The sequence below is a fragment of the Denticeps clupeoides genome, chromosome 11, assembly GCF_900700375.1.
Source record: "Denticeps clupeoides chromosome 11, fDenClu1.1, whole genome shotgun sequence".
Lineage (NCBI taxonomy): Eukaryota > Metazoa > Chordata > Actinopteri > Clupeiformes > Denticipitidae > Denticeps > Denticeps clupeoides.
Window position 1 is genome coordinate 16,728,410 of NC_041717.1, and position 22,745 is coordinate 16,751,154.

At 44.5% G+C, this 22,745-nt stretch overlaps 2 protein-coding genes across 5 annotated transcripts; one reads left to right on the forward strand and one right to left on the reverse strand.

Moving 5' to 3' along the window:
* Positions 1 to 3,336: 3,336 nt before the first annotated feature.
* On the reverse strand, positions 3,337 to 6,352 carry sub1b (SUB1 regulator of transcription b). Of its 2 annotated transcripts, none has more exons than XM_028995800.1 (5): positions 6,228 to 6,352; positions 4,615 to 4,687; positions 4,319 to 4,465; positions 4,139 to 4,247; positions 3,337 to 3,737 (listed from the first exon to the last, which is right to left on the reverse strand). In XM_028995800.1, exons 2-5 carry the CDS (start codon positions 4,681 to 4,683, stop codon positions 3,658 to 3,660), a joined length of 405 nt encoding a protein of 134 aa, XP_028851633.1. In that variant the 5' UTR covers positions 4,684 to 4,687; positions 6,228 to 6,352; the 3' UTR covers positions 3,337 to 3,657. The 2 variants fall into 2 exon arrangements, with proteins under 2 accessions (XP_028851633.1, XP_028851632.1); XM_028995799.1 differs by lacking the exon at positions 6,228 to 6,352 and adding an exon at positions 5,320 to 5,405.
* zfr (zinc finger RNA binding protein) lies at positions 5,966 to 21,359 on the forward strand. Of its 3 annotated transcripts, XM_028995750.1 has the most exons (20): positions 5,966 to 6,054; positions 6,253 to 6,337; positions 8,305 to 8,587; positions 9,133 to 9,277; positions 9,477 to 9,710; positions 10,052 to 10,287; positions 10,593 to 10,790; positions 11,217 to 11,526; positions 12,079 to 12,263; positions 12,353 to 12,472; positions 12,545 to 12,690; positions 12,776 to 12,938; positions 13,126 to 13,367; positions 13,501 to 13,651; positions 13,727 to 13,868; positions 16,667 to 16,764; positions 17,628 to 17,723; positions 18,369 to 18,480; positions 19,956 to 20,053; positions 20,150 to 21,359. In XM_028995750.1, the coding sequence occupies exons 1-20, from the start codon at positions 6,018 to 6,020 to the stop codon at positions 20,330 to 20,332; spliced, it is 3,264 nt and encodes a 1,087-aa protein (XP_028851583.1). In that variant the 5' UTR covers positions 5,966 to 6,017; the 3' UTR covers positions 20,333 to 21,359. The 3 variants fall into 3 exon arrangements, with proteins under 3 accessions (XP_028851583.1, XP_028851585.1, XP_028851584.1); XM_028995752.1 differs by lacking the exons at positions 16,667 to 16,764; positions 18,369 to 18,480; positions 19,956 to 20,053; positions 20,150 to 21,359; XM_028995751.1 differs by lacking the exons at positions 16,667 to 16,764; positions 17,628 to 17,723; positions 18,369 to 18,480; positions 19,956 to 20,053; positions 20,150 to 21,359 and adding an exon at positions 14,561 to 15,136.
* The last annotated feature ends 1,386 nt before the right edge of the window (positions 21,360 to 22,745 follow it).

Genomic DNA, 22,745 nt, shown 5'->3' on the forward strand with positions numbered 1-22,745 from the left:
GGGGTTTCACAGCGAGCGCTACCAAACAACCCTGCCCCGGCCAACGGGGGAACGGCCATCAACAAGCCACCACATTCCAGCGCCGTCCCCGGCCAACGCAAACAGCTGCGGGCAGCGAGGGGGGAGAGAGGGAGTCAAGGAGAGGCAGAGCTCACCTCCTCGAAGGCACGGAGCCAAGCTGAACACGAAACCCCCAACCAGAGACGCCACGCAAGGCTTAGACCCCCATTGAGTGCCGCATACTCAACTCTGCCCCCGAAACAAAACTCCACAGTGACAAAAACACAGAAGGAGACTTTTTGGGGCGACTGGGGACTGGGTGGTTGCTTAGTGGTGGGAGACCACAAAAGTCATCAGTGTGATCCTGATTCGTTCAGATGTTGCTATACACTCGGCCCTGTGTTGCTGTAAGGGACCTTCAAGTCAGGACCTCATATCCCGGCCCAGGTAGTTAGTGATTCTGATTGGCCACTGGGGCTTCCCACCTGAACATTAGTGGTCTTCAGACCTTGAGGGCAGTAATTTGAACAGGTCCGACCCGGGGATTAAGTGCATTGTGATTGCACTACTATTTCCCTCTGATCTACATACTCACCATGTCACATGCGTTCTTTAATGCAGGGTGGTAGGGTGTAGGGTGGTAGTAGCCAAGGTTCCAGAAAAAAAAGCAGAAGACTCAGGTTCAAACCCCACTTACTACCACTGTGTCCCAGAGCAAGACACTTAACCCGGAGTGTCTCCAGGGGGCACTGTCACTGTCACTACTGATTGTAAGTTGCTCACTATAAGGGCGTCTGGTAAATGCTGTAAATGTAATGTTTGATGCAATGTTTACTTGTTATTGGTCAGAAACGTCCAGCTGTCTGTGTTTTTCTGGACACAGCTACCGTGCGGCAGGATGTTAGCAGCCCAAGAAATGTAAATCATTTCGGATTTGATAACAATCTGTAAATAGGAAGGAGGAAGAAGAAGGAGGAATATTGTTGACAAAGTTACTAACCTGTCCAAAGTGGAGGTCTGCCTCCTGCACTGCTGTCCAGTAATGTTTCATATGGTCTCGTCCTGGTTTTGTACTGAAACTGAAAAGTTCCATCTGGTTGGAACTGTGGCCACCACCGTGTGTGTGACAGTGGAAATGAAAGTCACACACAGGCTCATTAGGAGTGGAAGTAAGAGGCCATTTGTAAGTACAGCTCCGCTCCCCAACAGCTCCTGAGATCAGCAGGCCGGCGAGCGACGAGAGCGATGATGTCCAATGTTTACCCTCCATCTGATCAAACCGAATCTTCCATGCTGCTCCCCTTCGTTCTTCTGTCTGGAGACGGCAGCAGTTCAGAGGTCTCTTCGCCACAAGGCCTTTGATTCCGATTGGTTTGTAGATGAGGGGTTCGTTTGGTGATGGTCCACTTTCCCCCCGATTCGTTTGAATTCCACTTTGCTAAAACAGCCACCCGGCTAATCACAGGAGCCGCTAGCCGGCTCAAGTACGTCCGACAGACCATCTGTGGGATTTTATTCACCCTGGCAGCTCATTCGGACTCATAACTGGATCATGTAGTCGCAGTCGGAGCAACTTAATTTCCACCCTGACGTGTTCAAGATGAATGAATGCATCGGGCCAGAGGGAAGGGTGAGGGTTCTGGCCCGTTTACTCTGGACATCGTTTGTCTGTTGTAAAGATAATACAAGTGCAGACAAATTGGCCCGGCCCAAACCAATACGATTTCAGCCAATACAATCTGTGTCACGGACAGGAAATTCGAGGCGCCCCATAATCAATATGAATTTCACATCTCAATGGAGGAACAAATTCCTTCCAGGAAACAGGATCTGTTATATTAGCCATCGTGGAGTTACGCAGCAGAGCTCAGGGACATCCATCAAAGCGCGGCAGGCCGCCTCGCCACCTCCGCCCGCCCTGTAAAACCGGCAACTGTCTGACATTAACACCGTACACAGATGAGCCACATTCCTCCGGCCCTCTGCTGCCGACATTGACGAGGGCCGCCTCGAGACGCCACACCTTCTGGCCAAGTCCTTTTGTCTCCCGCTCAAAAACGCTGCCCTGGGTTTTCAGATCCATCATGCAACCATCAGAGTGTGAGGCTCTCGTCTGGGAGAAGCGAAAGTTCCAGGTGCACTCATCCGTCCGAGGCACCCAGGCCCAAACCACTTCCCCTCGCAAGATGGATGTGGGTGGAGGCGCTTTGCGTGTGGAGCCGAGAGGACATCTCCTTTTCATTAGAGCGTGTGTGCATACTTCAGTTTCACACTTCATAATGTCAGTCATGTCTCCAGCCAGCACTTTCCCCTTGAATCATTCCACAGACCGGACTTCTGAAAGCGAATACGCCTCCCACTTTTACAGCTTATTTATACTATTCTGAACTCTTCGTTTTCATCGGCGGCTCTGGAACACACATGAAGCCCACAGCCACTGGCAAGGTTTCTTTCTTGTTAGTCCGGAGACGCTAATATAACCAGCTGACCGCTCTGAAGTGTCTTCATATGAAGTAGCATGCATGCATCTTTACATGGACCTCAGCTTACATACTCTCAATTTAACTGGCTGGGTTACAATTCACAAAGACTCTAGCGCCATCTTGTGATGGGGCAATGAGAGTACATCATGAAGTCATGCAGTGCGCAATTCTTGTACTTTTATTACTGAGGAAGTAGATTAAAAGGCACAATAAATGATTGACGGCCGTGTCTGTGTTACTTTAGAAGTGCTCCTGAGACTGCAAATGCACTCACTCACACCTGCTGCTAAACTGGTAGACCTCCATGGCAACTACACATCACCATAGTAACCAAGGTTTGTTTCAGCAGCCTTTGATGAAGTGTGATGAGGGGTGTGTGTGTGTGTGTGTGTGTATATATATATATATATATATATATATATATATATAAATACACACACACACAAAGATTGGATCATGTGCAGCGTTCCTTGTGTGGGTTTCTTCCATTAATATTATAGCTTTTTAGCACATTGTCTGTGTGAAAGGCCAAATTCAACGCTACGGTGCTCAGAAACATCCCAAGGATTCATTTTGCAATATTAAAAAAAAAAATTGCTTTCAAAAATCAATTGCTTTCCTTTGTTCATGCAACACTGGCGATCCACATCTCAAGATGCTGGAAAAGCTGAGTCAGGAACAACTTGAATGCTGGAATTTGAAGCACCAACGCCCTCTGCTCTTCTGTTCCATTTGCCAGTTGATGTGTGCAAGCACTTTCTATTTACAGGAATAATCTTTTCCTTTAACTACCAAACAAATTACCATTTATGATAATAACAAAAAAGCATGCAACTCAGCACAAAATACAGAGTTATAACATCAGTGAAGTAGCCTTTAATTATCTTTATTGTGCAGTCAAATACAAAGAACAGTCATCTACTAATTATTGTAAATGCCCCATGGAACCCAAACACAAGGGCTAGCAAAATGTTTTAATACACACAGAGCGGTTCACTAAACACTCAACACAAGAAGTCAGGGAAGAACACAAAAGTCAAATCCTTGTGACTGCAACAGTGCAGATAAGAGTGGGGGAAAACAAAGAACAAAAGAAAGAGGGAGGGAAACATATACAAAGTGCCTGTGTAAAAGTCTAAAACGCTGTTGACCCTTTACACACTTCCACTGTACATTATAACCTTCGGATTGCGTCGTCGATGTCAGACATCTGTTCCTTCAGCTGGTTCCACTGTTCTGGGTTCAAGGAAATACCTGCAGCGGTGGGAACCAACACGAGGGCAGAAAGATAAATAGAGGGAAGGCAAGATCATTCTGGCCAAATCTTATATGCACCGAGTTAAGTCAAGAGCTGATCGATCGAGAGCTAAGCTAAGGCTGTTTGAATTATGTACACATTTTGCCAAATGAAAGACTTTGTTAGAAGGGTGCATTCGGCATGTATCCACTTGCTATCAGCAGATCGGTAAAACAATGTTTGTTTTTGTCGTCATGGCAACTGGTAATGTCAGCCAACGTTCGGAAACAGGGCAAGGAAACTGCGTTAATCTCGCTCGGATCTGCGTGCACTGGCGCAGTGAAGGAAAGATATTATGCGGTATGAAATTAAAGGGTAAAATGTAAAAAAAAAAAAAAAAAGATATGATCCACTTCACCTTTCTTGCCTGGTTTCATTTCTCCAGCTTGGTCCATCCAGTATTCTCGAATGTCGATCAGCACCTTGCCTTTAAAATCCCTCACGCTGACGTACCTCATCTTCCCAATCTACAACAGAAGCGACTTGGAGATTATAATCACGTTGTTGGAGGGTGGTGCTCAGACAGGCAAAGATGTACCTGGAACATGTTGTCATTGTTCCCCCCGCCGCCGCCGCCTCCACCACCACCACCACCGTCCCTAGACGACGCCCCAGCCCTTGAGCTCTCCCCACTCTTCTGCTTCTTCGCTGGTTTCTCTGGTGCACTTGGCTTCTTTCTCTTGGCCTGAAATAACCGCCAGGTGGATGAAAAAAAAAAAAAAAAAAAAGAGTCAATGTGCGATGTTTTCCAGGGTGCAAATAAATCACGTAAAATAAATAACACATTTATAACACACGTTTATTTCTTTGCAATGTGCCGATGTGTCCGCGTACCTTTTTCTCCGCTTCACTGTCCGAGTCGCTGCCTGACGTGGACGACAGCACCTCCTTTGACTTGGGCATGCTTCTGCACAGAAATACAAACCGGTTGAGAAACACTGTGATCAGATGGTGCGTGAACACACCCCACACAAAATCCCATTTCACCCGCACATCGGCCCACTGCCCCCACAATACTGAACATAATCCCACCACAAAGGACACCGGTTGTGCACGTGCTGGCAACGTTGACCCAGGCAGAACAGAACCGTACACAGGCTCGAGTCTGAGGCTGCAGGCCTGCTGCACCATGTGCTGCTTCTGGTGAATTTCACGACCGAGCTGTAAGAATGATCTCGACAGGCTGAGGTTGAAGGGAGCTGATGAGGCTCGCCAGGTGCACTTGCCCAGTGTTTGGACAATTATTATTATAATTTTTTTTAAAAATACGTTTTCGAATCCATAACAATCAGACTCGGGTATGTACATGTACCGTGGTGTATGTGGAATGTGCGAAGTAAGCCTCTCTGGCCATCAACTCGCAGGCCAGGTAGCTCAGTTCACAGCTCAGAGGCAGGCAGCACATGTTGGGAAGGCCCCGGAAACGGACCCGCGTAGCTTATCACACTCGGACCAAAAAAAATACAACCTGTACCTGCCTTTTAAGACTAAAGTAAAACCTTCCCACAGGTACACGTTTTACGTAGAAACTAGACTTACATGGATGAATTTCCTACGTCTCCCAGTCGATGGATGCGCGGGAGGGGGAGGGGGGCTCAAGAAGAGAGGCTCCACCCGGAGATGTACCGAAGTGCATTATGGGTGTTGTTGTTTATTCCAGGTCGCGTCGCAATTCTAAACGTTTATGGTCCCACAATTGTTAATATTACCCTGATAAACTAAAAAAGGTGCATCATTCGTGTCTCACTGACTTCAGTATATGTGGTCAGAATATATTAGTGATAGTGAAATAGCATATCCATTTCCATCAGAATACAAAATTATATATTATGATACTATTAGAAAACAGTTCTATCATTATTATTTAATGTTTGTTTTATGTTGTAGTAATTCTGTGTGGTGTTTGTCTATTAATTTTCACAATGCAATGTTTGTATGCTACAAAAATAAGAAGAAATAGACAGAAAGTTATGTAGATAAAGACTATAATAAAAAAAATAATGATTCAAGTCACAACTGCACAGCAGAAGCTCTGTTTACAAATTGTATAACTGAACAGTCATGACTTCTGAAATAAACCGTCCAAGGTCTTTAAAGACACAAACTGTGTCTCTTCGACCTTGAAACTACGATGACTGCTAAAACTACATGTCCCACACGCAGCTCCGCGCATGCGCCCTATCTCCTTATAAAAACATGGCGCTGCGACGAGGAGCTCGTCAGACAACAGGAACCCAATGATTCCCATATGTCCAGTAGTCTCCTTCACCTATGGTGAGTAAAAACGCGTGAAAATGTCTTATAATCGGGCACAGATGTCGACACGGCACACGCCAGCGAGTTTCGGAAGCCTTTGTGCGTAGATTGTTCGCGCCCGCAGTCCCCCGTTGCTCTCTCGCTCTCCGTTTTTTTGAGTCCCGCTAGTGCGGCTGTAGCTCGGCGCTCACCCTCCATGACTCTGTCCCTCCGCAGTGCCCAGCCGGCTAGGTGAAGAGGCCAAAATGGCTACCGGCAACTACTTTGGGTTTACCCACGGTGCCGCTGCAGCGCAGTACAGGTAAGCGAATGCACCTTTCCCGTCTGTTCTCTCGATTTAATGGCGGCATCTCTCTCTTTTTTTCTCTCTCTCTCTCTCTCTCTCTTTTATCGTTGCTGGAAGCGGATTCGGCGTGTCCCTGCGGCAGGGTGGGGGTGCTTCGTCCGGGGGGAGGGGAGCCGAGAGAACGCGATCGAGCGGACGACTCGTTTCCCCTCAGTTTTATTCGTTCTGCTGTAACTAAAAGTGACGCCGTCGGTGTTCGGCGAGCTCGTTTTTTTTTTTTCTGCCGTCGTAATGAATAGCGTTGAGGTTGCAAGCCAACGTGACAGCTGTCATATTTACCGAAAAGGCCGCCGGTGTCTTTATCTAAACGTCTTTTTATTAATTTTTTTAACGCGCTTCCGGTCTGTGATTTATTTATTTTTTTTGTACATTTTTATAAGCTCGATACGATATCGTATCGCTGCGATGGAACATATCGGAAAAATTCCCATATCGGTTAATCAAACCTTGTATATTTGGTTTAGCGAGACAGATTCCCTGTTTCTTACACGGTGCAAACAATGACTTTAACGCGACATGCACACATTTTGAATGAAGATTGTTCTGTCCGCAAAGCGTCGACTTTTGTTTGTTGGAGAGAGTATTTTTCTACGTTAGACCCGTAATATAATTTCTTACTAATATGGGGCCTCTCGTTGTGTCTCCACCTCCATTTAGTTGGGTGCACAGGTCTTCATGGGGTGTAAACCTCATTTTAAACCTGATGAACCCAGGTTTACACTTGTAGTCTCTCTTTTTTGTAAAATGGAGAGTTCTCTCTGCCAGCCCACTATAATTTTAAACCGGTTTGTCTAGCTGTGTTTCCATGTTTTCATTTGACACACTCCTACTCAAGGGCTTTTTCTTTTTCTTCCCTCACAAATATTTCACATTTTAACGGTTTTTGGGTGGCCTGTCTTAAATTTAGTTTTATTATTCTCTCTTTAGTCTATTTTTATTAGTCTTAGTTATTTTCATGCTAATTTTAGTCTCAAGTTTCAGTTGACTAAAAGTCAGAGCATTTTAATCTGTCTCAGACTGTTTTAGTCGTTTTTTTTTTTTAGTAATGCAGTTCTAGATTCATGATTTTTATTTGTCGAATGCATAGATATAGCAGTACGACACTCAGTGAAATGCACACTTAAATGCTGCGATGCATATGGTCTCCAACGGCTTCGACGGGTCAGGCTTAAATGTGTTGTTAATAAGGCCTGCTGTCTTCACGGAGTGGTCGGGAAGGTGTCTGGTTGTAGCCATGCCATACCGGAGTCAGTATAGTACAAGTGCCTTGTAGAACAAAACATTTTCTTTTAGTCAAATTCATTTCGTAATCATAACAGTGTTCTCATTATTACCTTATAGACTCATTACTTAACATTTTTCGACCATACATTCTCTTTTCTTTTCCACAAAATTCTAAATTGTGCAAAGGTTTCTTTGTCTTTTTATTTTTTTTTCCCAGCCATCTGCTAACCCAACACAATTATTCTGAAATCTAAAGAATGCAAATGAGGGTTGGGGAAGTGATGTCATTGGATGGGAGACACAGAAAACAGAAATACTGCATAATAATAAAAACCCATTGAGAGGAAACAATGTCTTGTCTTGTTATTGTCTACAAAAAACAGAAAATTGTTTGTTCATTCTTTATTACATTATTACATTATAATGTTTATAGTTCTCACATGACCAGCATCTGCATTACCTTTCCGTGACGTCATGAATGTTCATTGACAAAGATATTTTATATTTGATCAAAAGTTGCATGTGGACATTACAACCATTGTAGCCTTTAGGATGATTTTCTATAGTCTTGCGTGTGGGAGATTGTCCTTGGGTGGTTCAGAAAACCCTTTAGTGCTCTGGAGCGTTCATGTGTGTGATCACTTGCGATTTAGACTCCACGCTAACATCCTCGTGCCGGTTTGCTTCCTCCCTTGCAGTCAACAGCCGGCCGCTGGGGTAGCCTACACCCACCCCACCACCGTGGCCAGCTATACTGTGCACCAGGCGCCCGTGGCAGCTCACACCGTGGCGGCGGCGTACGCTCCCACCGCCGCCACAGTTGCCATAGCCAGGCCAGCACCCGTTGCCGTGGCAGCGGCAGCCACAGCCGCTGCGTATGGAGGGTACCAGCCCACGCACGCAGCCACGGACTACGGCTATGCGCAGAGACAGCCGGAAGTCCCGCCTCCTCCTCCCCCGGTCACCTCTCAGAATTATCAGGTGGGTCTTTGGACACCTTCTTCTCTGATTGGTTGACAGGAATCCTGGAATGTCACAATGTCAGAACTGTAATTCTGCCTTGTTGAATTGATTATGGTCACATGCTGAATTTTTGCTCATGAATAGCGTTTTAACTAATTAATTGTGCAAGACAGTTTGTCAGAAATAAATAAAAATGAACCGGTTCACCATGTGTATCTAGTCCAGTTGCTGCTGTACAGTTACACATCAGCCTCTCTCGCTCAGATATGTATATATATCACACAGTACAGCACTACCTGGATTGAGTAATGCTTAAGTACATGTATGTGATTTTTATTGTGGGAAGAATTCCCCACAGTGAATGCTCCAGTTTGCTGTGATATTTATTATTTTTTTTGCATTGCACCTGGTCTCCAGATGCTAGACTCAGATCCCCTGTCTGACAAAATGCATATAATTTCTCAGGCGCTTAGTTACAGTGAATTTTCCCCCATCACGATCACTCGCTTCGATCACCTCTTCTATGTCGTTGTGTGATTAAAAGACTCCCTGTCCTGTTTTAGGATTCGTATTCATACGCGCGGTCCACAGCTCCAGCCGTTGCGTATGATAGTAAACAGTACTACCAACAGCCTGCAGCCACGGCCGCCGTAGCTGCGGCTGCCGCACAGGCCCAGCCCACGGTGGCAGAGTCCTACTACCAGACAGGTACTGTTGGCTCATGGTGCAGAGTCGTAATATTTATATTACATTTAAAGATGATTCTAAATGACATTATGCATAGATAACAAGTAAAAAAAAAAGTTACGTTACTTGTCTATGTATCCTTGTGTGTGATCCTTTGACCTTGTACATTGAAGAGGTAGGCAGAAATCAATAAGCCTCCTCATGCTTCTTTTCTCCCCAGCTCCCAAAACGGGCTACAGCCAGGGAGCCACCCCATACACACAGGCCCAACAAACGCGGCAGGTTACGGTCATAAAACCAGCCACGCCCAGCCCCGCCACGTCCACCTTCTCCATCTATCCTGCGTCTTCAGCCGTGCAGCCCGTGGCAGCGGCTGCAGCAGCCGCCGCGTCGTCTGTGGTGCCCTCGTACTCCCAGAGCCCGACTTACAGCACCAATGCGGTCACCTACTCCGGTAAAATATCTCCTGTAATAGTCGAGTGCTAGCTGTGAGAATAATACAACTTTAATCCACCTTACTATTGTACCCACGTTACATCTAGAACTTCTTTGACTTTTATGCTGAAGTACAACGTATGACCAACAGTTCTGGTGTCGAATCATAGCTTCCCCCCCCCCCCCACTCTTATTTTGAGGATCAGGCTTATTAGGCTTAAATACCACAGACATACAATTCCAGATTTTGTACATGAATGTTTTGGGGTTTTTTTATATGTGATCTGGCCCTTACATTACATTTATTAGAACAGATTTATGTGGCAACAAACCTCAATCTGACTTGTGTGTTCTCATAAGGCACGTCGTACTCTGGCTATGAGGCAGCGGTTTACTCTGCCGCATCCTCCTACTACCAGCAGCAGCAACAGCAGCAGAAACAAGCGGTGGCGGCAGCTGCAGCCACGGCTGCCTGGACCGGCAGCACCTTCAAAAAGACACCATTCCAGAACAAACAGCTGAAGCCCAAACAGCCGCCCAAACCACCACAGATACACTACTGCGATGTCTGCAAGATCAGCTGCGCTGGCCCACAGGTACGTCTGTTTCGCGGTGAAACGGGTAACCTCAGAGTCACAGTTTCAAACCCCACTTACTACCATTTGGTCCCTGAACAAGACACTTAACCTTAGGTGTATCCAGGGGCACTGTCCCTGTAACTACTGATTGTAAGTCGTTCTGGATAAGGGCGTCTGATAAATGCTGTAAAATTGTGGCAGAAATGGATGTTACACCTTCATACTAATAGTGTGTGTTGCTCCTACGCAGCCTGCAAGACATTAGTCTTCCTGTTGTAAAATTTGTCCTCGTGAGTATTAGTAGTGTGTCTTCTCTGTCCCAGACGTATAAGGAACACCTGGAAGGGCAGAAACACAAGAAGAAGGAAGCGGCACTGAAGGTCTCTCAGAGCACCAGCAGCTGTAGCAGCAGCAGCTCGGCCCGCGGCACTCAGAACCAGCTGCGCTGCGAGCTCTGCGACGTCTCGTGCACCGGTGCCGATGCCTATGCCGCCCACATCCGCGGAGCCAAGCATCAGAAGGCATGGCAGATTGAGAATTTCTTACCACTCCTGTCTGTCTGTATTTCAGATATGCTCCATGATTTTAGACAAACTGAATGTGTGAAAATATCCTTCTGAGATATTATGTATGAGATATATGTGCCTGGTAGCTTTAATCGTTTCTGCTTAAAAATACATTGATTTATCTGAAATGTAACATGATGGTTTGTGAACTTCTCCACCAGAAGTGGACAATCCTGTAATCTTGACACTCAAATGTGTTCTGAAAAGTTGTTTTTAAATGTCAGTTGTATTCACCATCTTCTGGCATTTAGATTTTGTGTCTGGGAGATCTGCTCAAGGGGTGCGGGGGGGTAGGGGGTGGCAAATGTTAATGCACCTTGACCGGTTGCCATGGCACCAAGCTTGCACCTTTTACAAAGTATGTTCTTTGTTCCGCCGTAGGTTGTGAAACTCCACACCAAACTGGGAAAGCCGATTCCCTCCACAGAGCCAAGCGTGGTGACGCAGACGTCCACGGCCACCACGACCGCTGGCAGTAAAGTGGGTGGTGCAGCAGTCAGCAGCTCGGGCACCAGTGCCCCCTCGGCCGTGCCGACATCCGCTACCTCGGTCAGCGCATCATACCTCAAACCCGTGAGCGTGGTCAACGCCAGCGCTGCCACTGCACAGGGAAAGGGCCCGGCCTCCAGCAGCCTTACTTCTAATGCTGTAGCGGTCAAGAAGGTCAACACACCCAAGATCAACTTTGTTGGTGAGTTTTTATCTTTCTTTGTGCCTTTTTCTCAGTGAATCTGGGAAGATGAGTTGGGTATAATAGGCTGTAATGGACTTTTAAGTATATTTTAATGTGGCATTTTCTTTGGCCTTTACGGCGGGAACTTGATCCTCAGGTCCTGGAGAGCCCCTTGTTCTAGGTCTGGCCATCTGTCACGACTGCTCAAGACTCTGGTTTTAGACCCAGAATGGCTTCATATTCAGAATTCATATCCAGGTTCCTGTTCATGGTCCACTTTAAAACTTTGCAGCACCAGGGTCTTTCTTACTTCATGTCATACTTCATAATGAAGATTAAACTTGTATGCAGTCGACCACCTGGATATTCTGCAGCTGCCCTACTTTATACAATAGACTGGAATATTATGCAGAGCGGAGGTACAGTTGAGCTCTGGTTTGATGCGAGGAAAATTAGCAAATTAGCCTCTTCATCGCTTTATATTGTCTATTGAAAATATTCTTTGCATTTGTTTGGGCGCCAGTTTGGCTTTTTAAGCACATTTCTTCTAAGCTAACTTTTCTCTTGTAGGGGGAAACAAACTGCAGACCACCGGAGTCAGAATTGAAGATGTGAAGATGGAAGCCCCCAAGACAACATTGGCTGCTGTCTCTCCGGATCACAAGAACGAAGGCGCTGACTCGTTGTCAGCCCAGTCGGCTCTTGCTGCTCTACAGACCGACGTGCAGCCTGTTGGTCATGATTATGTTGAAGAGGTAACTTCTGTATTAGCTGTGTAGGGGAATGTCCTGTGATTTTTGCTCTTGAGAGTTTTGAGAATCAAAAGATGTTTTCTGTTTTTCAGGTGCGCAATGATGAAGGGAAAGTCATTCGCTTTCATTGCAAGTTGTGTGAGTGTAGCTTCAATGATCCCAATGCTAAAGAAATGCACCTGAAGGGAAGACGACATCGCCTCCAGTACAAGGTTTGTCGTTTTTGCAGAACACAACACTGAACAATCACAAGACGGTCAAGTGTTTATTTCTCCGTCCAACAGAAAAAGGTGAACCCTGAACTCCAGGTGGAAGTGAAGCCCAGCATCCGGGCACGGAAGATTCAGGAAGAGAAGATGAGGAAGCAGATGCAGAAAGAGGAGTACTGGAGACGGAGGGAGGAAGAAGAGCGCTGGCGAATGGAGATGAGGTAGTGCAGTTGTACTTTTTTTTTTTTTATAATATTGTATTTATTAGGGTTTGGCGCTCTGCTATTCTGCATATTTTGCCCGCAGGCGTTATGAAGAGGACATGTACTGGCGCCGTATGGAGGAGGAGCAGCACCACTGGGACGAACGGCGCAGGATTGATGGCGGCTATCCTCAGGGCCCTCCAGGACCTCCAGGCCTGCTAGGAGTCAGACCTGGCCTACCCATGCCTCAGCCGCAGGGACCCGTGGTGAGTGTCATGGGCCGAGTGCTTTTTAATAATCTCTACAGGTATTTAATTTTTTTTTTAAATGCAATTTTCTTTTGTTAATTCATGTGTAATGTACGATACGTGTGTGTGTGTGTGTGTGTTTTAAGATCGTGCTGTGTATACTGTTGTACTGACAATAAATCTCTCTTGAATCTTAACCTTGCAGCCCCCGCGACGGCCGGACTCCTCAGACGACCGCTACGTGATGACCAAACATGCTGCCATTTACCCCTCAGAGGATGAGCTGCAGGCCATCCAGAAGATCGTGTCAATCACCGAACGGGCACTCAAACTGGTTTCTGACATAATCACCGACCAAGACAAGGACACAGAGGAGGACAAGGACAAGGAAAAAGAAAAGGACAAGGAAAAAGAAAAGGAAAAGGAAAAGGAATCCCCCAAAGACAGGTGAGTAGTTTAACTCTAGTTTTTGAACTTGTTTTATATAAAGACCTATATAAAACAACAAAAAAATCTCATAATGAGGACCTTTAAGCCATAGGGCATTTATAGGTTTTCTCATTTTGGGGGTTTTCTGCAGAGCGTTAAAGGGCGTCATGAGAGTTGGGGTCTTGGCCAAAGGCCTGTTGCTGCGCGGAGACAAGAATGTGAACCTGGTCCTGCTGTGCTCAGAGAAACCCACCAAGAACCTCCTGACGCGCATCCTCGAGCACTTGCCCAAGCAGCTAACGGTACCCACCACACGCCAGTTCTCTCCCGAGTTCTTAATAATAATACAATAATAACTTAATCACTTCCTGTTTCAGTTGGTGACACCAGAGAAGTATGAGGTGAAAGGCTCTGCCCAAGAGGCGGCAATTATTCTGTCATCCGGTACTGACCCCAAGATGCAGGTGACAATCACGCTGACGTCGCCCATCATCCGTGAGGAGAATTCCCGGGATGGAGGTTGGGAAGGCTACTGCTGGCCCCCTTTTCCTTCTGGCAACCTATGAAATGATTATTTTTATGTTGATCTGTGCCCCTAAGAGCCCATCTGCTGGCACCAAGGAAGCAGAATTGACCAGACCATTGGCACAGGCCCATTTTTCTGGTTTATCATCTCACAAAGCTGTTCTGGTGTGTGCTGGTGCTCAGACATGAGAAACTGGCATCTCGGAAACTCACCTGTTGATTTATTTGCCTTCAAAAGCCTTGGAACACCCGATCGCTTTAGCTCGATCAGTCTGAAATACTAAATATTGTTTATGTTGGACCTCACAATCCATTGGATTTTAATATTAGATGCATATGCTTAATTTTTAAGGTTAAAAATCCAAGATGCACATTTTGAAGGCAGAGCAAACACTCTTTAACCCAGCCTCGTTGCATTAATTATGTTCCAATTCTATAGTTAAAGGTAACAGATGACCTAGTCGAAACCGGTTCATAATTCTCAGATCATGGTGAGCTCAGCATGACCACGGCCTTCCCCACGGTCCTTTGGCCGCCAGCAGTGCAGCTCTGGGCTCGACTCTGTAAAAAAAAATTTCCTCCAATGCTCTCTGAAGCTCACCCAAAACCAGCATGATTCAGTGTTTTTGCATTGTGTAAATCCAGTTAGTCCCAGGTAAGATTCATTTTTGTTTCCTGTGTTCCAGGGGATCGTTTGGCACAACCAGAACCCCCCCCCCCTTTATTTCCCCCAGTTCCAATTGACTCATTTACCACGTGCCCTCATTCTGTACACATTCATAAACAAAGCCATCTCGGGGTACTGGGAGTTCAGGAGTCTTAGGGAAGGACTGGTTACATCCCCACAGGAAACAAATCTCTTTGTCTGGTGGTGAGGTCACCATTCTGCGCCCTCCACCCCCCTGAATGAGAGTGCTCCCCTGAGTGGATCATTACGCCCCGCCCCAATTCACCTCTTCATTTACATTCAGCCCTACTGCAAAAATCAGCCTATAGAGGGAAAAAAAAAATTGTATCCGTAACAGGTTTTTGATGTAATCTTTCTTTCCTGTGAACCAGCTGAAAATCATGGTGAAGAACCCCTCATGTGGGACATTATTTCACACTCCAGTTCTGTGGTCTTGAGCCCAACTCCTTTCTGATCCTCGGGGGAGTATGTATTGAGTTGAGAGGACAGCTTTCTGTAGAGGAATCTTTGGTTGGACCTGGGTGCACAGCCTTCGGTATACGATGACTTGGGTTTTCAGACCAACTGATGGCAGGTGTGCATGCTGTGTTGTCCTAACCCCTCTTGCTGGGAGCTTAGTGTTTTTTTTGGGGGGTTTTTTTTTTTCTCTTCTTTTTTTTTTTTTTGGGTTATTTTTCTTTCCAGCACGCACTGCTACCTCCATGTATCCAAAGCTTCACAAGTCCAGCCTAAAGCCTCCTCATGCTCCGAGTAACCACGGTCCTGTCTGAGGCTACGCCTACCAACGTCTCCGGAAGGATTTTTGACCAGGGTCCCTCTTCCCCCTCACCCCAAACACTTTGCCACACCTGCCATTGCCATGCCACTGCTCAGGGCCCTTCAGGCCCCACCGCCTTCCCTTACAGCTTTCGACATTTACTCTTTAATTTTCTCTTCTTTTTTGTTTTTTTTTCATTTGGTTCATGTCCACTGGAATGACCATGACGCCATTGACCCCCCTCTGTCCCCCCCCACACTTAGAAACAGGGATACTGACATGAGCTGGATCTTGTAATGAGCCACTATCTGAGGGATTTGCAAAGCCCAAGCTCACGGTGCTTCGTTCACTGTGTTCTTAAAGCTGGGACGCAAGGGAAGGCCCTATATCTCCACTCCTCTCAGGGCCTGATTACACTCAGTCACTTCATGAAGTTGGGCCTGATCAGATCTGAGAGTGAAAAATAAGGCCAATGGTTTATACGGGCGGTAGAATGTCCGTTCGGGATCTGCATCAATTTGCTAAAACGAGTGGAAAATGAATCACATGGTAAATTTATCCACTTCTGTCAGCCGAATATTAGCGTTTTCAAATCCGTTTTTAACCACAGACCTTATTTTAGTCATCAAAAAATTTTTAAAAGGACTAGAAGACCTGACTGTCGGACCAGTTAGGAGGTGATTTCTATTTCCTCAGCTTTGTACGGACTGTGCAGTTTCTGTGTCCAGGTGTAAACCTGCCTGGACCAATCTGTGGACCTAATCTGGGTATGAACCTCATGAAGTGACCATGGCCGTTTTACACTGTGTAGTACAGTGTGGTACGGTTCCTTTAAAAGGGCTTCAGAGTACTGGATTATTTTCTGTTGTTTAAAAGAAGAACCATGCAGGAGCTTTAATCTCCTATTTATTTTATTTATTTATTATAAAAGGCAAGAATGCCTTGTTTATTAATTTTAAGAGCATTACCATGGGACCTTAGCTCTGCCTCTGTGTTCCCTATACTCTGATTAAAACATGATGTCGCTGTTTTGCAATGGAGAAACGTTCCATACTGGTGAGGAGTCTTTAAAAGTGCATCGTACCATACTGCATGGCAGAAAAGGGACTTGAGTGTAAAAGGCCTTTTTAAACCAATACGTTTCACATCCACTGTGTCCCACCGCACAGCGCACACACATTTCCACAGACACACACTCTCTCATCTCCTCTGTAGCCTAGACAACCGTTACCTGGGTAACACTTTGGTATGTGTGGCAATGTGTTTTTGTTATCTTGCCAGTCTGCTCTGACCTGGTCAAACACCCGTTCCTCACCACCATTTGACAATTGGATCCTACATTTTTAGATGTAACCTCGGGTTTGGTGAAAGACCCAGCGGACGTGTTGGACAGGCAGAAATGCCTCGATGCTCTGGCCGCTCTCCGCCACGCTAAGTGGTTCCAGGTTCGCAACACCATTTTACTTTCTTCTTGTAGCCTTATGAGATGCATTTGTTTCATTTTCTTATGTTATTGCAGTTTAACTAAAATGTTTGAGTTTATAAAAGAAAAAAAAAAAAAACTAAACCATTTAAATTCAAGGATGCCACCCTTTATCAGAATATGAAAACTGTAATTGAATGCTGCATATCACTAATTCCTGTAAGGAGAGTTTTCCGGTCTTACTGTAATGGCCTGGCATCCTTGTATACAGTTTTTATTTTAAGATGCTTCCTATTCCTCAGTTTGTGAGCAAATTCCATAAGGCTGCAGAATAAGTTTGCATAAAGGTGTGTCATCAATAGGAGCTTTCATGTTGAGCGTTTGTTCTCTGTGACTTTTTTTTTTCTTTTTTTTCAATATTTTTTATTTCATCAGAATAGGGATTGAGAGAAAGGACATTCTGATTAGTTTACTGTGCTGTTGGCCTCACGCGAACACACAGGCAAAGTAAAACAGATTTCCTTGGCCTTTTCAGTCCCTATGTTCTACTTTTAAACTGATCTTCATTTCTCCTGTTTGGTAAATGAGACTGTTTGTCATATACTTGACAGCAGAGGTCAAGGTTTATAAGATGGTCAGGATCGCCTTCCTTGAGCATCTTGCAAACTTCGAACTCCTCCTTACTAACGATGAGGTAAAATACTGCTGAAAATGGCAGCTGAAAGAAAAAAAATTCTTACACATGTGAAAGCCTATTGGCCTGATTTGATGACAAGCTTCCATTGTGACCAGTAGTGTTGCGCCTCCTGAGAGCCCAGCCGTGATGCCCCTCCCGCCGGCTCTTTGTGTGCGTCACTGACTTCTCTTGATTCTGTTGCACTGAAGGCTAGGGCTAACGGACTGCAGTCATGTGTCATCGTCATCCGTGTCCTGCGAGACCTCTGCCAGCGTGTCCCCACCTGGTCTGCTTTTCCCAGCTGGGTGAGTAAATCAAATTAAACCACAGCCCCCTATTCAGAAATGTGCTGAAAATCTGGTTAAACGTCATCCTGTTTTTTTTTTTTTTTTGGTACATATTCTTTGTACTGAGTGATCTGGTGGATCAGAAGTGCTACCTACCTACCTACAAATGAATAAACAAAAATGCCTGCTGGGATTTATTTTTGTTTTGGGAGTCAACCTGACTGCATCGCTGCTTCAAAATAAGGTTATGGTATTTAAGAAATGAATACGGTACATTTTATAGCTAAGAGAGCCTAAATTTTAATAGTTCTCCCTTCCCTGCTCAAAATCAAACTGCAGATGACTAATAAATGGTTCAAAATAAGTTTTAACTTTTAAAATGCAATCTGACAAAACAATGCTTGTATGTGAGATGGCAGACTACGCCACTGTAAAGCTTATTTTCAAACTGGAAACAACGCATCTTTCAAACCTTGAATGATTATTCCACCTTGGTGATCCTCTGGAAAATACGCAGTTTGGAGGCGTTAAACTCCATGTAGGGCTGCATCATCTGGCTGGCTCCTCTGAATCTACTAGTGTTTGGGTGCGCCACCGGGAGGGGATTTTATTGGCCCAGTAGATGCTGTGAATTTGTTTTCAGTGCTATCTCTTTCCTCCCAGGCTATGGAGCTGCTTGTTGAGAAAGCCATTAGCAGTGCATCAGGCCCACTCAGCCCTGGTGATGCCCTGCGGAGGGTTTTCGAGTGCATCTCCTCTGGAATTCTGCTCCCTGGTGAGACACCGAACATGGGATGGTCCTTACGGTTATTCTGGAGACACCTCTTCCTCCTACCAACATCCCACCACAATATCAGTGTCATCGTAACACCAATCAAACACAGCTACAAAGTACAGAAAAAAATGCATATGGCATTTAAAGTGCTTTCAATTTTATCACAGTGTTATAATAATGCATTGTTAATGATAATTTTACCCCTTCATTTTATGGCTAAGTTATTTCATTAGCATTATTTCATCTGGCTGTGCAGACATACTTGGCTTGTTTATATGCAGTAGTCTCACATGCCTTTACAGCCAATCAATGCACGATGTAACACACAGACATCAAACTTGTGACCCACAAGCCGTATCTGGCCTGGAGTGCAATTACATCCGTCCCTCGATCATTTAATATGATCAAATCACCATAAAAATAGATCTAAATAGAAGTACTGCTAAGACACAAACTACAAATCCCATAATGCAATGCTTCAGGTGCCTTGCTAAACGTGAACTGTTCTGTAGTTACACTGTAATATGCAGTCTATGAAACTGTCTTATTAAAGTAGATTTTCTGAGCAACGTCCGAATGGAAATTGCGTGTGTACAATAATCTTTTCAAAATACGTTAATTTTCAGATGCTGTTACCATATTTCAATATTTAGGATCTGGCAACACTGAAAACATACCATTATAAAATAATCTGAAATGACTAACACAGCCATCGAATTGAAATTGATAAAACAGCTTTAGGCCATTATGGGTAACAGCATTTCCCCAACCTGTGAAGCTAACATTTTTGAGAAGCAATCCGAAATTTCCATTAGAATTAAATTGTACCTCTATGTGTTTCCTTGAATTCGATTGTGAATTCTTGTAAAACAAAATCATATCAGGCTGAGGCAGGCACAAAAGGCTTCTTTTCTACAGCTTTGGAAAAAAAAAAAAACATCTTTCAAATAAGGCCATGGATGTTCTGGCAAACTGGATTATTGCAGATCAATAGCCGTGCACTGTAATTTCTCCTTCGTATCTGTCGTATCCTTCTGAGGCACCACTGGAGATGCCATTCTGCTCCGCTAACCAGGTCAAAGGTTAGATTTTTACTAATTATACTGATATACCAGTATAATCAAAATCTCTCCCGCTGGTCAAATTTATATCACATACTGCTTATTCTGTGTATAGCGCACAGCACTACCTGTAGCTACTGATTGCTTTGGATAAGGCATCTGCTTAATGGCGTAAATGTTAATAAACCACCTTTATATTTGCATTGTTACATGTATAGGATTACAGGGCTTTGTTCAGGGCTTTCAGACATTTTGAGCTGCACATACTTTTGACATCAGTACATAAGTATGCTGGTACGATGCAAAAAGCTCAATAATTCTCAGTAAGGAATGAGGAACACTCCAGGAGAGATTCCCAGTAATGGATTTCTGCGCTATTACCGCTGTCTCACAGTCTCCTCTTTTGCCATTCAGGAGGGCCGGGATTGGTTGATCCATGTGAAAAGAACCCTACAGATACACTGGCAACCATGGAGGAGCAGCAGAGAGAAGACATAACGTCAAGTGCTCAGGTACAAACTTTTTTTTTTTGGGTGGTGGGATTGTAAATCATATAGATTACATCGTGAGTGGAATTGTAACCGTTGGTCTAACTCTTTCATCCCTAGTTTGCTCTGAGGCTGCTAGCGTTCCGCCAAATCCATAAGGTCCTGGGTATGGACCCGCTGCCACAGATGAACCCACGCTTCAATGTCCGCAACACCCGCAAGCGGCGACGGGACAACAGTGACAGCACAGATGGCTTCGAGGCCGAAGGGAAGAAGGACAAGAAGGACTACGAAGGCTTCTAAGACCTGCTCACTTCTGTTGCTCAGTTTCTTTTGGAGGGTGGAGCTCATCCTGGGTGATTGGGACTGAAGGTCATGTTCCAAATTTACCAGCCAAATTGCCAGTTGTCTGGTTTATGATTGGCCATCGTGGTCCTCTCGTTTCTCTGTTGTCTCTTAGAGGACTCAATTCCTTCAAAATCATGACTGACTTCTTTTGTACTGAACTAGACATCAACAGCCTGACTGAAGTCCATATTAAAACGCACACCTTGCTTTATACCAATCTGAGCTCCACCCACTATGTACAGATGCTGATAATTATCATGTGAGATGATGCACAAATGGGCAACGTTTCTGTGAATGAGTCAGACTTATCGTTAATCCCACCCAACCCCATCCTAGCCCACCGTCTGGCTGCTGGCTTTTAATCGTTGTGAAGTTTTATGGAGTCGCTCGACTTCCCCTCCTTCCGTTTGTTTTGTACCAAGCATCATTTCTCTTAAATTGCATATTGCAAGTGATGTGAAGCTGAAGTGATTGTCCTGATGCCAGACGTGGGTCCATGGCCCACCCGTAATACATTTTTGAAGAGACACTGGTTTCCCGAGTTTGTGTTCATAGTATTATCCTTAAATGTTTAATCTTTAATGTATATACGTGATCATATACAGTTATGTATGATGTTGGTTATATGATCACTTAAGCCTATATCTAATCTTGCAATAGATATGACCATTTATGATTTTATTGAAGCATGGCTGTGCTGTCTCTCTCTCCCCCCCCCCCCCTCTCTTGTTAGTTTTATTGCTTTTTGTTCATGTTTTTTCATTCTTTTCTTTTTTTTTTTTTTTGATAATATAAAAGCAGATGCCTGCCCGCTTTCTTGACTGAACATGACATTAGTTTGTTTAAATCCTTATGAAGCCAATTGGGGGACATTTAACATTGTTGTAATTGCGGTTTGATGTAGCAAAAGCCTTTGCTTGTAAGTCACTGTCAAAATACTACTGTACTACAGTAGGAAAAATAAAGACATTTCCTGAACCAACTCATGTGCTGAGGAACTGCTTTCTATGGTGAATTGGACATCTCCCGATTCATTTACTTTCAATATGTAGGTTTTGAGCCTCTTGGATAAATCATTTGTGTATTTTCCCACTAAAAGTAACTCCAGTGTCAGGTTTTCTGTCTGTTTGCTGATCATTTTAGAATTGGTATATTTGGGAATCATAAGAATAGTGAGTTAAAGGGGTGGCTGTGTGAGAATGAAGAAGAAAGAAGTGGCCTCCAAAGGTAAGTGTTATTGGATTGAGGTTGTTGGGCTTCATTTCAACAAAGCTTGTATTTCGTAATTTGCAAGAACAACTGGAACAATGTTGAAAAATATACAATTATATCAGTCAAGATCAGGATGTAGCAATTGTGCATTTTTTGTGTTGGGCTTGAAAAACGTTTAAAAATCCTGAATATTCGGTGGCTGTGTGACTCAACACAGGATGCGGCTCGGTCTGAAGAGGAAGTTTGGGCTTGGTAGTCCAGGATGTGGGAGACTCTGAGCTCCCTCTGGTCCCGACCTCACACCCCAGTACTTTAAATTGCTGCTTTATAATGTTTTTATTAAGCATGCGGTCCTTACCTAATTCACATTCTTATACTCTCGGTTATAAAAGTATAATATAGTATAAAATACTCAGTTTTTTGCAGTAATAAAAAAGCAATGGAATTTTGACCAGCACGATGTGTGCTTTCTGTAATACAGTTCAGGCCAAAAGTTTGGACACGCCTTCTCATTCAATGTGTTTTCTTTATTTTCATGACCATTTACGTTGGTAGATTCTCACTGAAGGCATCAAAACTATGAATGAACACATGTGGAGTTATGTACTTAACAAAAAAGGTGAAATAACTGAAAACATGTTATATATTCTAGTTTTTTGCCCTGATTACTGCTTTGCACACTCTTGGCATTCTCTCGATGAGCTTCAAGAGGTCGTCACCTGAAATGCTTTTCCAAGGAGTTCCCAGAAGTGTTTAGCACTTGTTGGCCCCTTTGCCTTCACTCTGCAGTCCAGCTCACCCCAAACCATCTCGACTGGGTTCAGGTCCGGTGACTGTGGAGACCAGGTCTCCACTTTTTGTTAAGTACATAACTCCACATGTGTTCATTCAAAGTTTTGATGCCTTCGCTGAGAATCTACCAATATAAATGGTCCTGAACATAAAGAAAATACATTGAATGAGAAGGTGTGTACAGACTTTTGGCCTGTACTGTATGTGTTCAACACTGACCTCCATCTCGTGTTTGTGTGTAATAGGTATAAACACTCCTGCGTTATTTACCAGACGCTCCTCTCGATTGTGTTTTTTTTCCGGGTCCGCCCACTCTACGGAAGTCGCTTCTGTATGGCTGTTACCAATCTGACCGACAGCCGCC

Coding starts and splice junctions, on each gene's coding strand:
- sub1b (XM_028995800.1), bottom strand. CDS start 4,683: ATGCCCAAGTCAAAGGAGGTGCTGTCGTCCACGTCAGGCAGCGACTCG. Junction 4,466..4,614: donor ACAGTGAAGCGGAGAAAAAG/GTACGCGGACAC, acceptor CGGTTATTTCAG/GCCAAGAGAAAGAAGCCAAG. Junction 3,738..4,138: donor AATGAAACCAGGCAAGAAAG/GTGAAGTGGATC, acceptor CCACCGCTGCAG/GTATTTCCTTGAACCCAGAA.
- zfr (XM_028995750.1), top strand. CDS start 6,018: ATGATTCCCATATGTCCAGTAGTCTCCTTCACCTATG. Junction 9,278..9,476: donor AGAGTCCTACTACCAGACAG/GTACTGTTGGCT, acceptor TTTTCTCCCCAG/CTCCCAAAACGGGCTACAGC. Junction 10,288..10,592: donor TCAGCTGCGCTGGCCCACAG/GTACGTCTGTTT, acceptor TCTCTGTCCCAG/ACGTATAAGGAACACCTGGA.